The following is a 13,520-nucleotide window of genomic DNA, read 5'->3' as shown; positions in this document are numbered from 1 at the left end:
TGGCGTAGACAAAGAGTTGAGTTAAAATTTAAATAGCATGAATATGGATCAATCTATTTTTAACATTTTATTAGGTTAACAATCTTTGGTCCAGTTTTAAACTAATCATTTTTATAATATTTTAAGTCTGATTGATGTACTTTTCCATTGTTTACAAATAGCAGACATAAAAAATTGGAGAGTTTTATATAGTCAAAAAAACTATTTCTAAGAGTAAGGCAAATTTTCTGATCTTTCTATAATAGGACCGCAACCAGCTCTGGGAGTTAATTTTGGAACACCGTTTGTCTCGGGTATTGGAGCAGGCTTGCAGTCAAGTGGCTTAGGTTCTTCAACCCTTGGAGGTACCATTTTAAAACCTTTTTTACTGTCTAATTTTCCAGTTTAATATTTAGTAAATGTTGGTTTTCATATGCATTGATAATTCCGTGACTACAAAATAGATCCGAAATGCAGTTTCCTTTCGAAGAATGAATAGTTATCGCCTCTCTAATGTGTATATGTCTGAGAACTATCATTGTCTTACGCTTTGTAGTTAACTGTCCATATTTAGTTGTTAACTGTCCATATTTGAGAGCAACGTGTCTACTCAATTTTTAATAAACTTTCTTTTAGGGATTTTCCCTTTTTCTTTGCCCTCCATTATGAGGGAAATTTAGAAATTACTTGATCACTTCTATACCCATTACAAATTTGATTTCATTACTTAAACGTCATATAATTTTAAATATTTTTAACAAGTATTTTGGACAGATGTGGAATTTATTTAAGAAATCACATATATGGTGGAATTGGCTTTTTAGCCATTTAAAACTGATTTCTGACTCTAGGGCAGTTGCAAACTTTATATCTTGTTCTTCTCCATCTTATTTGCTGTCCTTTCCTGAAGCCGTCTCAACAATATTATAATCACAACTATCCAATATAGTCACAAATATACAATATCAAAGCTGAAAAGGCAAATTGAAGTAAAAACAGAAAACAATAGATATATACAAGTCTGTCAGTATTTGAACAGAGCAAAAACCAGTTTAACATCAGTTGATGATGAGTCTGCTATTTATTTTTGTTTCTTCATTTTCATAATTTTGAACGCCTCTATTAAATCTCCCCTTGAAGCCTTGCCTTCTCTAAGGAAAACTGCCACCTTTAGTCTCTCCACATAATTAAAGTATTTCATCCCTGGCTGCATTCTGGTAAATGTCATCTCCACTCTGTCTAAAGTTTGACATCCTTCCTAAAGTGTGATGCCCAGAATTGGTTTGAGTGCTTCAACCAGGGCCTAACCAACATTTTATAAAGGTTCAGCATAACTTCCTTGAGTTTGCATTTTATGTCTAATTTACAGGCCAACGATGCCTTGTGTCTTTTAACAGCCATCTCAACTTTGGCTGTGAACTTTGGGTCTCTGTTCCTGCACCCTGTTTAGAATATACAATTTTAATTCGTATTGCGCCTCCTCATTCTTCCTGCCAAAATCAATTATTTTGCACATGTCTACGTTTAATTTAATCTATTTCAACAGTTCGTCATCGACCTCCTGAAGTCTGCTACTATCCTCAATTGTTACTGCATTTTTGACCGTATAATCATGACCTGTATATCCATGTCCATCTTAGGATGTCTCTTTCTCACAGATCCTCCAGTTCTGAATACAAGTTGACAGTTTCATGCCAAGTTATTATTGTATAGACAATTATGCCGTTACTACTTTTGATTGGCTTCATTATTTTACACCAGATTGAAGTAAGACCAATGGATATCTAATAGCCTGGACCTGTGGTGCCATTTTTAAAACATGGGCATCATGTAAACCCTGTTCCGATTAACCAGTACCCCTCCATGTCCTTTTACAATGATTATCAATGCCACAAAAATCAACAATCTAATCTCTCCAGCCTTCAATCTAATCTCTATAGCCTTCAGGAATAGACACCAACTATTGCTGGAGATTTATTGGTTTTTGAACCATTTAACATGCTGAGGGCTTTCACTTGATTTGTACCAGCCAATGGTATTTCCTTTGGGTCATTTCTGTTTTCAGAGGTATATCATCCCGTGTGAAATATAGAAAAGAGGAGCAGGAGTAGACCATTCGTCCCTTTGGGCCTGCTCTGCCATTCATTATAATCATGGATGATCATCCAACTCAGCAGCCTCTTCCCCTTCTTGTCTCTTTCCTCCCTCTAAATGTCCTTTGATCTCTTTGACCCCAAAAGCTTTATCTAACTCTTTCTTGAAAACATGCATGGTTTGGGCCTTGACTGCTTTCTGTGGTAGAGAATTCCACAGGCTTGCCACCCACTGGGTGAAGGAATTTCTCGTCCTCTCAGTCCTAAATGCAAACCTTGTGTTCTTAGATTGTGACACCCTTGTTCTGGACTCCCCTCCATCAGGAACACTTTTCCTGCATCTACCCTGTCTAATCCTGTAATGTTTCTATGAGATCCCCCCACCCTTTGCCCAACCACCACCATCCAATTCTTCTAAACTCCAACAAATATAATCCTTTTTTTTTTTAATAACGAATTTTCTCCCCACAATTTAAAACAAACAAGGTGTGTTTCCACACCAACACAAGAAAAGAACTCACCCCCCCCAAAATAAATATTAACAAAAAAACAACAGCAATACAAGAAAGAAGAAAATAACAACATAGCAAAAACAAACCCCCAACCATCCCCAAACCCCCCCAAGTTGCTGCTGAGACCGACCACTCTCTACCCCTTCGCCAGGAAGTCGAGAAAGGGCTGCCACCGCCGAAAGAACCCCTGTACCGACCCCCTCAGGGAAAACTTCATCCTCTCCAACTTGATGAACCCAGCCATGTCATTGATCCAGGCCTCCGAACTGGGGGGCCGCGTATCCCTCCACTGCAACAGAATCCTGCGCCGGGCTACTAGAGACGCAAAGGCCAGAACGCCTGCTGCACTCCCGCTCCGAAGCTACCCCAAAGATCGCGAGCCCCCAGCCCGGCTTGACCCTAGACCCGACCACTTCCGAAAAAGTCCCCGCCACCCCCTTCCAAAACCTCTCCAAGGCCGGACAAGCCCAGAACATATGGGTGTGGTTCGCCGGGCCTCCTGAACACCTCCCTCACCTGTTTTCCCGGCTCATCCTTGCACCTGTCATGTGAGCCCTATGCAGCACCTTCAGCTGAATTAGGCTGAGCCGTGCGCAAGAGGAGGAGGAATTCACCCTCTCCAGGGCGTCCGACCACGTTCCATCTTCAATCTCTTCCCCTAGCTCTTCCTCCCACTTTGCTTTGAGCTCTTCTACTGAGGCCTCCTCCTCCTCCTGCATCAGCTGGTAAATAGCCAAGATCTTTCCTTCACCGACCCACGTCCCCGAAAGCACCCTATCGTGCACCCCCCTTGGCGGTATCCGCGGAAACTCCGGCACCTGCCTCTTAACAAATGCCCTGATGTGCATATATCTAAAAGCGTTCCCAGGGGGAAGGTTCCACTTCCCCACCAGCTCCTCCAGAGTCGCGAACATCCCATCCAGGAAGAGGTCCCCAAACTGTCTGATGCCTGCCCTGTGCCAACTCCCAAATCCCCCACCCGTTCTCCCCGGCGCAAAACGGTGATTACCCCGTATCGGGGCCCAAACTGAGGCCTTCACTTCCCCCCCTATGCCGCCTCCACTGTCCCCAGATTTTAAGGGACGCAACCACCACCGGACACGTAGAGTACTTTGCCGGGGGGAGTGGACGTGGGGCCGTCACCAAAGCCTCCAGACTCGTACCCGCACAGGACGCCACCTCCAATCTCTTCCATGCGTCACCCTCCCCTTCCGTCACACACCTGCGAATCATTGCCACGTTCGCCGCCCAATAATATCCACACAGGTTGGGCAGCGCCAGGCCCCCTACCTCCTTTCTTCGCTCCAAAAATACCCTCCTTACTCTCGGGGCCTTCCGCGCCCACACGAACCCCTGAATCGACTTATTCACCCTTCTGAAAAAAGCCTTTGGGATCAATATGGGGAGGCACTGGAAAAGAAACAAAAACCTCGGGAGCACCGTCATCTTAATCGACTGGACCCTGCCCGCCAACGAAAGCGGTAGCGCGTCCCACCTCCTAAACTCCTCCTCCATCTGCCCCACCAGCCTTGAAACGTTAAGCCTATGCATGCCCCCCCCCCAGGTCCTAGCCACCTGGACCCCAAGATACCTAAAGCTCCTCTCAGCCCTCTTCAATGGGAGTTCACCTATCTCCCTCTCCTGATCCCCCGGGTGCAGGACAAACAGCTCACTTTTCCCCACATTGAGCTTATAGCCCAAAAAGTCCCCAAACTCCTCAAGTATCTTCACCTCTGGCATCCCCTCAGCCGGATCCGCGGCATACAACAGCAGATCATCGGCGTACAGTGAAAACCTGAGCACAAACCCCCTCCAACTCTTCAAGTCCCTCAGCGCCATGGCCAGGGGCTCAATCGCTAACGCGAAGAGCAGGGGAGACAAGGTCCCCCTGGAAAGCCGAAAGTCCGCCGACGACCTCCCATTCGTCACCACACTCGCCACCGGGGAGCTGTACAGCAACCTCACACAACTTATGAACCCCTCACCAAACCCAAACCTCCGCAACACCTCCCACAGGTAACTCCACTCCACCCTATCAAAAGCTTTCTCCGCATCCATGGACACCACTCTTTCTGACTCCCCAGCCGTCGGCGCCATCATCATGACATTAAGGAGCCTCCGCACGTTGGCATTCAGTTGTCTCCCCTTTACAACCCCCGTTTGATCCTCATGAATCACCGTCGGGACCACATCCTCCACCCTCCTGGACAGCACCTTTGCCAACAACTTGACATCTACATTAAGGAGCGAGATCGGCCTGGAAGACCCACACTGAAGGGGGTCCTTGTCCCGCTTCAGGAGCAAAGAAATAATTGCCTTGGACATCGTTGGGGGCAGAACGCCCCGCTCCCTAGCCTCATTCAGGGTCCTCACAAGCAGAGGACCCAGCAAATCTGAAAATTTCTTGTAAAATTCCGCCGGGAACCCGTCAGGCCCCGGTGCTTTCCCTGTCTGCATACTTCCCAACGCCTCCACCAGCTCCTCCAACTCTATTGGGGCCCCCAAACCCTCCACCCGCTCGTCCCCTACTCTTGGCAACTCCAGCCTATCCAAAAAGCGGTCCATCCGACCTGCTTCCCTGGGGGGGGCACCGCCCGGTACAGCCTCTCGTAAAAGGATCTGAACACCCCATTGATGTCCTTGCCACCCCGCACCAAGTTCCCTCCTGCATCCGTGGCCCCCCAATTTCTCGAGTTGCCTCCCGCTTCCGGAGCTGGTGAGCCAACATCCGACTTGCCTTCTCCCCGTACATATACCGCCCCCTGCGCCCTCCTCCACTGCGCCTCCGCCTTCCGGGTGGTTAAAATGTCAAATTCCGCTTGGAGATTGCGCCGCTTCCTCAAAAGCCCCTCCTCCGGGGTGTCTGCATACCTCCTATCCACTCGTACCATTTCCTCCACCAGCATCTCCCTCTCGGCCCCCTCCCCCCCCTCTCCCTGTGCATCCGAATAGATATCAGCTCCCCTCTGACTACTGCCTTTAGCACTTCCCAAACCACCCCAACTCCCCGTTATTATTGGTTTCTAGATACCCCTCTATGCCCCTACGGATCCGCCCGCGCACTTCCTCCTCTGCCAAAAGCCCCACATCCAGCCTCAACAGCGGGCGCTGATCCTTCCCCTCCCCCAGCTCCAGATCCACTAAATGTGGGGCATGATCGGAAATGGCTATCGCCGAATACTCCGCCCCCACTACTCTCGGGATTAGCGCCCTGCTAAGCACAAAAAATTCAATCCGGGAGTGCGCCTTGTGAATATGGGAGAAAAAGGAGAACTCCCTAACCCCCGGCTCCAAAAACCTCCAAGGGTCCACCCCCCCCCCCCCCCCCCCCCCCCCCCACCATCTGATCCATGAACCCCCTCAGCACCGAGGCCGCTGCCGGCCTCCTGCCCGTCCTAGACTTCGAGTGATCTAGAGCCGGATCCAGCACCGTGTTAAAGTCCCTACCCAGGATCAATCCCCCTGTCTCCAGGTCCGGGATCAGGCCCAGCATTCGCCGCATGAAGCCCGCATCGTCCCAGTTGGGAGCATAAACATTAACCAAGACCACCCGCTCCCCCTGAAGTCTCCCACTCACCATCACATATCTACCTGCACTATTCGCCACCACTTTGGACGCAACAAACGACAGGCTCTTACCGACCAAAATTGCCACCCCACGGTTCTTCGCATCGAGCCCCGAGTGAAACACCTGTCCCACCCAACTTTTTCTTAGCCTCACCTGATCCATAACCCTGAGGTGCGTCTACTGGAGCATAGCCACATCCGCTCCCAACCCCCTCAAGTGAGCCAAGACCCGGGATCGCTTCACCGGACCATTCAGCCCCCTCACGTTCCATGTGACCAGCCGAACCCGGGGGGCCATCGCCCTCCCCCTACACCGATCAGCCATAGCTCTTCCCCAACCCGCTACGCGCCCAGGGAACCCCCCAAACCCGCTCCCCTTGGCAGCAGACCCCCCTCCCAACCCCCCCCCCCCCCCCCCCCCCCCCTTCACCATCCATTCCCTCACAGTCCCTGCAGCAACAACCCGGTAACCCCCCCCCCTTCTTCCTCTCACCCCCAAGCTAGGGCCCCCCTAGCTGCGTTACCCCTAACATTGTGCTTCCGTGAGTCAGCTGACTTCTGCTGACCCCGGCTACTGCCGCCATAGCCACGACCGCCCCCACCACGATGCAACACAGCCACCAATCCCTCCCTACCAGCGCCAGCCCCGCCCCCACTTCCTCCGGCGCGGGAAGAAAGCCCGCGCTTCCAACCCGAGCTCCGCCCCTCAACCCAGTACGCGGGAAAAAGACGGACACATGACCCATCGGGACCCCAAACTACTCCCCAACCCACCAGTGGATAAAACAAAAAAAAAACACCACAGTAAATAAACAACAGCCCAGAAAACAACCCCGAAAAAACCAAAATAGCGAAAACGAACAGGCAACATCAATCAGCAAACACAGCCAATATAAACGACAGGATACCCAGGAGGGCAAAGCCTCCAAACAAAGTACATTTTTCCCCAGTCCTCAGTTCGAGTCCAAGTTCTCTGCCTAGACAAAAGCCCAGGCCTCCACCGGAGAGTCAAAATAGAGCTGGCAGTCCTTGTAAGTGCCCCAGAGGCGAGCCGGCTGTAGAAGGCCAAATTTCACCCCCTTCCTATGAAGCACTCCCTTTGCTCGATTGAAGCCAGCCCTTCTCTTCGTCACCTCCGCGCTCCAGTCCTGATAAATCCTAACGTCCGTGTTCTCCCACCTGCTGCTCCTCTCCTTCGCCCATCTCAACACGCACTCCCGGTCGACCAAGTGGTGAAAACGGACCAGTACTACCCTGGGCGGCTTGTTCGGCCTCGGCTTCCGCTGCAGCACTCAGTGGGTGCCCTCCAGCTCCAGGGGACCACAAAACGACCCCGCACCCATCAGCGAGTTCAACATTAGGACCACATAGGCCCCCAAATCCGAGCCTTCCAGCCCCTCCGAGAGGCCCAAAATCCGCAGATTCTTCCGGCGGGAGCAGTTCTCCATCTCCTCCATCCTCGCCAGCCATTTCTTGTGCAGCGCCTCGTGCGACTCCACTTTCACTGCCAGGCCCAAAACCTCATCCTCATTGTCCGAAGCCTTTTGCTGCAGCCCCCGAATCTCCACGGCCCGGGCCGTCTGAGTCGCCACCAGCTTGTCCAGCGAGGCCTTAAACGGCTCCAAGATCTCAGCTTTGAGCTCCTTGAAGGAGCGCTGAAGCAGCTCCTGCTGCTCCCGCGCCCACTGCTGCCACGCTGCTGCTGCTTCCCCACCCGTCGGCATCTTGCTTTTTCTGCCTCTCTCCTTCCTCTGCTGTAAAGCCGACTTTTGGACCGCTCCACTGCGAGTCCAGTTTATCCACCAGCCGCTGGGCACACTGGCTGTGTTTCCCCCCGGGGAAAAGTTAAAACAGCGCCGTTGCGGGCTCTTAAAAGAGTCCGAAAAAAGCGGGAGCTGCCGAACGTGTGGCTTAGCTCCGCATCGCCGCCACCGGAAGTCAACAAATGTAATCCTAACTGACAGAATCTCTCCTCAAACATCAATCCTGCCATTCCAGGAATTAGTCTGGTAAACCTTTGCTGCACTCCCCGTATGGCAAGAACATCCTTCCTTACATAAAGAGACCAAAGCCCCACACCGTATTCTCGCTGTTTTACCAAGGTTCTGTATAATTGCAGCAAGACATCCCTGCTCCTGTAGTCTAATCTTCGCGCTTTGAAAGCCAACATAACATTTGCCTTCTTTACCAGCTGCTACCCCTGCATTCTTAGTGTCAGTAACTGGTATACATGGACACCCAGGGCTCATTGTGCATTTCCCCATTTTTATTTTATAGCCATTCAGATAATCTGCTTTCCTGTTTTGCTACCCAAGAGGATAACCTCACATTTATCTACGTTATACTGCATCTGCCATGCATTTGCCTACTCATTAACCTTCCAAATAAGACAGAAGCATCTCTGCATCCTCCTCGTAGCTCAAGCTTCCACCCAGCTTTGTGTCATCTGCAAATTTCCCGTACCAGCCTCCCCGAACAGGTGCCGGAATGTGGCGACTAGGGGCTTTTCACAGTAACTTCATTGAAGTCTACTCGTGACAATAAGCGATTTTCATTCATTTCATTTCAAATTTGGAGATATTACATTTAGTTCCCTCATCTATAAATCATTATTAATTGTGACTAACTTGAGGTCCTAGCACTAATCTCTGCGATATTCCACTAGTCACTGCCTACCATTTGGAAAGAGACCTGTTTATTCTTCCTTTGTTTCTGAAATTCTACCCATCTCAAGTGTCCATTCAATTACCTTTTGAAATTATAGATTGTCTCCAACCTATAGACAGCGTGTTCTAGGTCCGTATCGCTGCGTAAACAATACCCCCCCCCCCTTCCCCCCCCCCCCCCCCCCCCCCTCTCTCTTTTACCCCCCAACCCTGCCATATTTCCCCCCAAAAAAAATTTTCAATCTTTGCTCCCTGGTCTTTGCACCATTGGCTAATGGGAAATAGATGTTCTTTGTCTGCCTCATCTAAACCTCTGATAATCTTGTACACCTCTTGTCAAATCTCCCTTCAACGTCCTTTACTCCAAGGAGAACAACCCCAGATTCTCCAACTTAACCTTGTAGCTAAAACCCCTCATCCCTGCAATGATTCTGGTAGATCTCTGCTGCACCCTCACATACTTCCTAAAATGTGGTGACTCAAATTTCACGCAACACTCTAGTTGTCGTCTAACCAGAGTTTTGTGAAGATTCAATATGCATTCCTGCTTTTATACTTGGATCTCTATTTAAGAAGCGTAAGAACCCATGTGCTTTGCTAACTACTCTCTGAATTTGCCCTGCCAGCTTCAAAGCTCCATTTGCATAACCCCCACAAGATCCCCTCTCCCTGGATACTCTTTGCAGTGGTTGGCTCAGTGGTTAGCACAGCTGCCTCACAGCACCAGGACCCGGGTTCGGTTCCAGCCTTGGGTGACTGTGTGGAGTTTGCACTTTCTCCCCCATGTCTGGGTGGGTTTCTTCCGGATGCTCCAGTTTCTTCCCACAGTCTTAAGATGTGCAGGCTGGGTGGATTGGCCCTTCGTATCCAAATATGAGCAGGTTACTGGGATAGGACTGTAGATTCATTCAGGTCACCAAAATGTGTCTGCAGATTCAGAAAAGCAGCAGATAGACAATATATCTAGAGAGACAGACAATCACAACTGCTCCTCTCAGCATCCAGGATCCGACTGTCATTTCCTGCATGCTGCATCCTTTGAAAACCATCCCACATGGGCATGACCTAATCACCGCCTGTTGCCAGCCAGCATATGGCCTTTTGCCAATTTATTGGCCACCAGCCAACTAAACTAAATCTCTCCAGTGCCAAAAAGTCTGAGTTCTGCTGTTCAAAAGACTGTATCTCCAATAGCACACTTACAATTATGCAACTTTTGAGTTCCTTACTTCCACGCTCGACTTAAGGGTATATATGTCCATTAAACATCCATGGATTAAAAATGATAAGCACAAGAAATGGGAAATAAAGGAATCAGCAGGAAGTGCCTTTACAGGTACTCTTTCCACAAACATTCAATCCCCCCATGACTGACGAGCACTGGTAGCAGTGAATGCCATCTGCAAGATACACTGCAGGAAGGCTCCTTAGGCAGCACCTTCCAAACCCACAATCGCTACCAACTAGAAGAACAAGACAACTGATACCTGGGAACACCACCGCTTGAAGGTTCTCCTCCAAATCCCTCACCATCCTGACTTGGATATATATCGCCGTTCCTTCACTGTTGCTGGGTCAAAACCCTGGAACCCCTTCCTAACAACACTATGGGTTAATCTATACCGTAAGACTGTAGCGGGTCAGGGAGGCAGCTCACCACCTCAACGGCAACTAGAGATGGGCAATAAATGCTGGCCCAGCCAGCAATGCCCTCGTTCCGTAAATGAAATTTTAAACAGTTGCACATCAGTGATTTCCTCGATTTGCTTTTCTCTTTGTCATATTATTTCGAGGCTGATCATACTTTTCTTGCTTCATTAATCTAATCAGATTCTGTCTTTCCCCTTCCCTAATCAGACTGCCATCCCACTTCCCTATTTACTGAGCACTCTATCATTGAAAATTAAGCACTCAGTCCTCACTACTTTGACACCTTGTTTCCATTATTGCCAATAGTATTCTTACATGGCTATTTGTGCTTGTGGTTTACTTTTGTAAAGTCTGCATGGGTCTCACCCCCACAACCCAAAGATGTGCAGGGTATTGGCGACGCCCCTTGGAAAAAGAATTTAAAAAGAAAAAAAAACTTTTGTGAAGGGCAAAGAAGAGTCCATACGGAGTTGTAGAAAAAACATTCAATTTATTTTATTTAATACATTAACTATTATGTACAGCTCCAGTAGTTCCCTACTAGATCTTTTGTAGTTGGTGCCTGACTGGCTGACTCTATTTATATGAAGACACATGAACCTTCTTAAGGATCCACCGCCACCTTATCGGGGAAGCCCCTATTCTGCAAGCTCCACGGGATAGTGGATCATCCCTACCCCGTAAGACCCGTGTGAGATGTAACATTTCTTACCAACCCTATTCATTCATACATTGTGCATTTATATATATGTGCATTGTGCATTGTAAACCTATCTTTGCGTCCCTTGTAGTCCTCCTTAATCTGCTCCTATTTAATATGTCACAACTTCCTTCTCTAATATTATCCAACACTCTTGCTCCTCATGCATCCTAATCCTCTTTCCTACTATGCTGATGGCCTTCCCCTTCCAATTTAGTTTGAAACCCACCCCAATCACAGTAGTGATTACATCGGTTTCTGTCCTGCTGAGGTGCAACCCATCCCTTTGACTAGATGCTTCCTGCCCCAGAACTGGTCCCAATGCCCCAAGAATCTAAAGCCATAAGATGCAGAAGCAGAATTAGGCCATTTGGCCCATTGAGTCCACTTCGCCATTCGATCATGGCTGCTATATTTTTCATTCCCATTCTCCTGCCATCTTCCTGGAACCCCTGATTCCCTTATTAATCAAGAACCTATCTATCTCTGTCTTAAGGGTACTCAGTGACTTGGCCATCGCAACATTCTGCAGCAATGAGTTCCACAGATCACCATCCTCTGGCTGAAGAAATTCCTCCTCCTCATCTCAGTTTTAAGGGATTGCCCCTTCCGTCTGATGCCCTTGGGTTCTAGTCTCTCCTGCCAGTCCACTTCTCCATGTCCACTCGAGGTCTCTCCGTATCCTGTAAGTTTCAATGAAATTCCCCCACCCCATATCCTTCTGAACTCATTGAGTAAAGGCCCAGAATCCTCACCACTCCTTATATGAAGAGCCTCCTCTGGATCCCCTCTCAAGGCCAGCGCATTCTTCTTTAACCCTTTATCCTGTACCTACCCTCAAATGTCATATTTATCCAGCCCATCTTCCTATACCTACTCTCTAATATGTGACACTGGGAGTAACTCAACATTACTGCCTTCAAAGTCCTACTTTTTAAACTTGCTCCTTAGTTCCTGAAAGTCTAACCCCCAGGGCTCAATACCTGTCCTCTCTGCATTGGTACCAACATATACCATAACTTCTGGCCCACTTTTCTCTCCTGCAGAATATTCTGAACCATCTTTGTGATATGATGTCCTATACCCTGGCACCAGGGGGAGCAATACAGCTTGCAGGACCCATGATGCAGTTATAGAAATACCTGCCTGCTCTCCTAACAATGGAATCTCGAGTAGCAACTGCATTTCTACTCTTTGCTGGAAGGATGTGCTGGCCTTGGAAAGGGTATAGAGGAGGTTCGTGGGTATGATCCCTGGAATGCAGAGCTTGTCATGTGAGGAGTGGTTGAGGATTCTCGATCTGTACTTGTTGGAGTTTAGAAGGATGAGGGGGCGGATCCTATGGAGTCCTGCCGGATGCTGAGATAGAGTGGACGTGGCAAGGATGTTTCCACAAGTAGGAAAACCTAGAACCCGAGAGCAGAGCCTCAGACTGAAGGGACGATCCTTTAAAACTGAGATGAGGAGGAATTTCTTCAGCCAGAGAGTGGTGATTCTGTGGAACGCTTTGCCACAGAAGGCTGTGGAGGCCAAATCACTTATTGTCTTTAAGACGGAGATAGATAGGTTCTTGATTATGGGATCAGGGTTATGGGGAGAAGGCAGGATAATTGGAATGAGAAACATATCTGCTGTGATTGAATGGCAGAGTGGATTTGATGGGCTGAATGGCCTAATTCTGCTCATGTGTCTTATGCTGTTCCCTCCTGTGCAGTACCTTACCTATTGGTGTCATAATCTGGCCTGTACGTCAGGGTATTGTCACTCCAGTTAGTCTCCTTCTGAGTACCAGGTTGAGAGTTGCTTCCTCCCTGAAGACTGTACTGATCCAGACGGTCACTCATCAACTATCCTGAGCTCTTGCTGCCTGTGAGGTGGCCATGTCCTGGAACAAACAGTCCAATAATGTCTCAAATTTCCTGTTCCATGTTGACTCCAGCTGTTCTGAGCTCATACCTGGAGACACTTTCTTCACATATAACTGCCACCCCCACCCCCAAAGCATATGTAGTGTTTTGAAGTTGTGCAAAACACAGACATTGCCTGCAACAGGCTTTGCTGCCCATCCATAATGTTGTTTTAAAAGCTTTTCCTTCCTTTAGAATCAAGTTAGTACCTTGTTGATTTTAATTAATGTCTTTAGACTGGCTTTATGCAGGTTTCTGCTCTTATTATTAATTCAATTAATGTTATTCTTGTCCCAATTTCAAATTTTTAATTTCCTGGCTCTTAATTTAAACCAATGCCTTAGTTTAGAGAGGGATAAAAAAAGTGAAATACTTGATAACCATTTACTTAACCTGCTTTCTGGTGAAGCCTTACTTTGATATGTTGTTAAGTAATCTCTGTCAAA

The 13,520-nt window shown here is 48.4% G+C and overlaps 1 protein-coding gene across 3 annotated transcripts in view; it reads left to right on the top strand.

The window, feature by feature from the left end:
- Window positions 1-13,520, top strand: part of nup58 (nucleoporin 58) — an 80,868-nt gene that overhangs the window by 54,097 nt on the left and 13,251 nt on the right. For all 3 annotated transcript variants that reach the window (XM_038817705.1, XM_038817706.1, XM_038817707.1), the window contains exon 14: window positions 246-344. In XM_038817705.1, the coding sequence (XP_038673633.1) occupies window positions 246-344 (99 nt within the window). The remainder of the gene's footprint in view (window positions 1-245; window positions 345-13,520) is intronic.

Source organism: Scyliorhinus canicula, chromosome 14 (genome assembly GCF_902713615.1).
Source record: "Scyliorhinus canicula chromosome 14, sScyCan1.1, whole genome shotgun sequence".
Lineage (NCBI taxonomy): Eukaryota > Metazoa > Chordata > Chondrichthyes > Carcharhiniformes > Scyliorhinidae > Scyliorhinus > Scyliorhinus canicula.
Note: the sequence above shows the minus strand (reverse complement) of the source record. Positions and strands in the feature narration are given on the sequence as shown.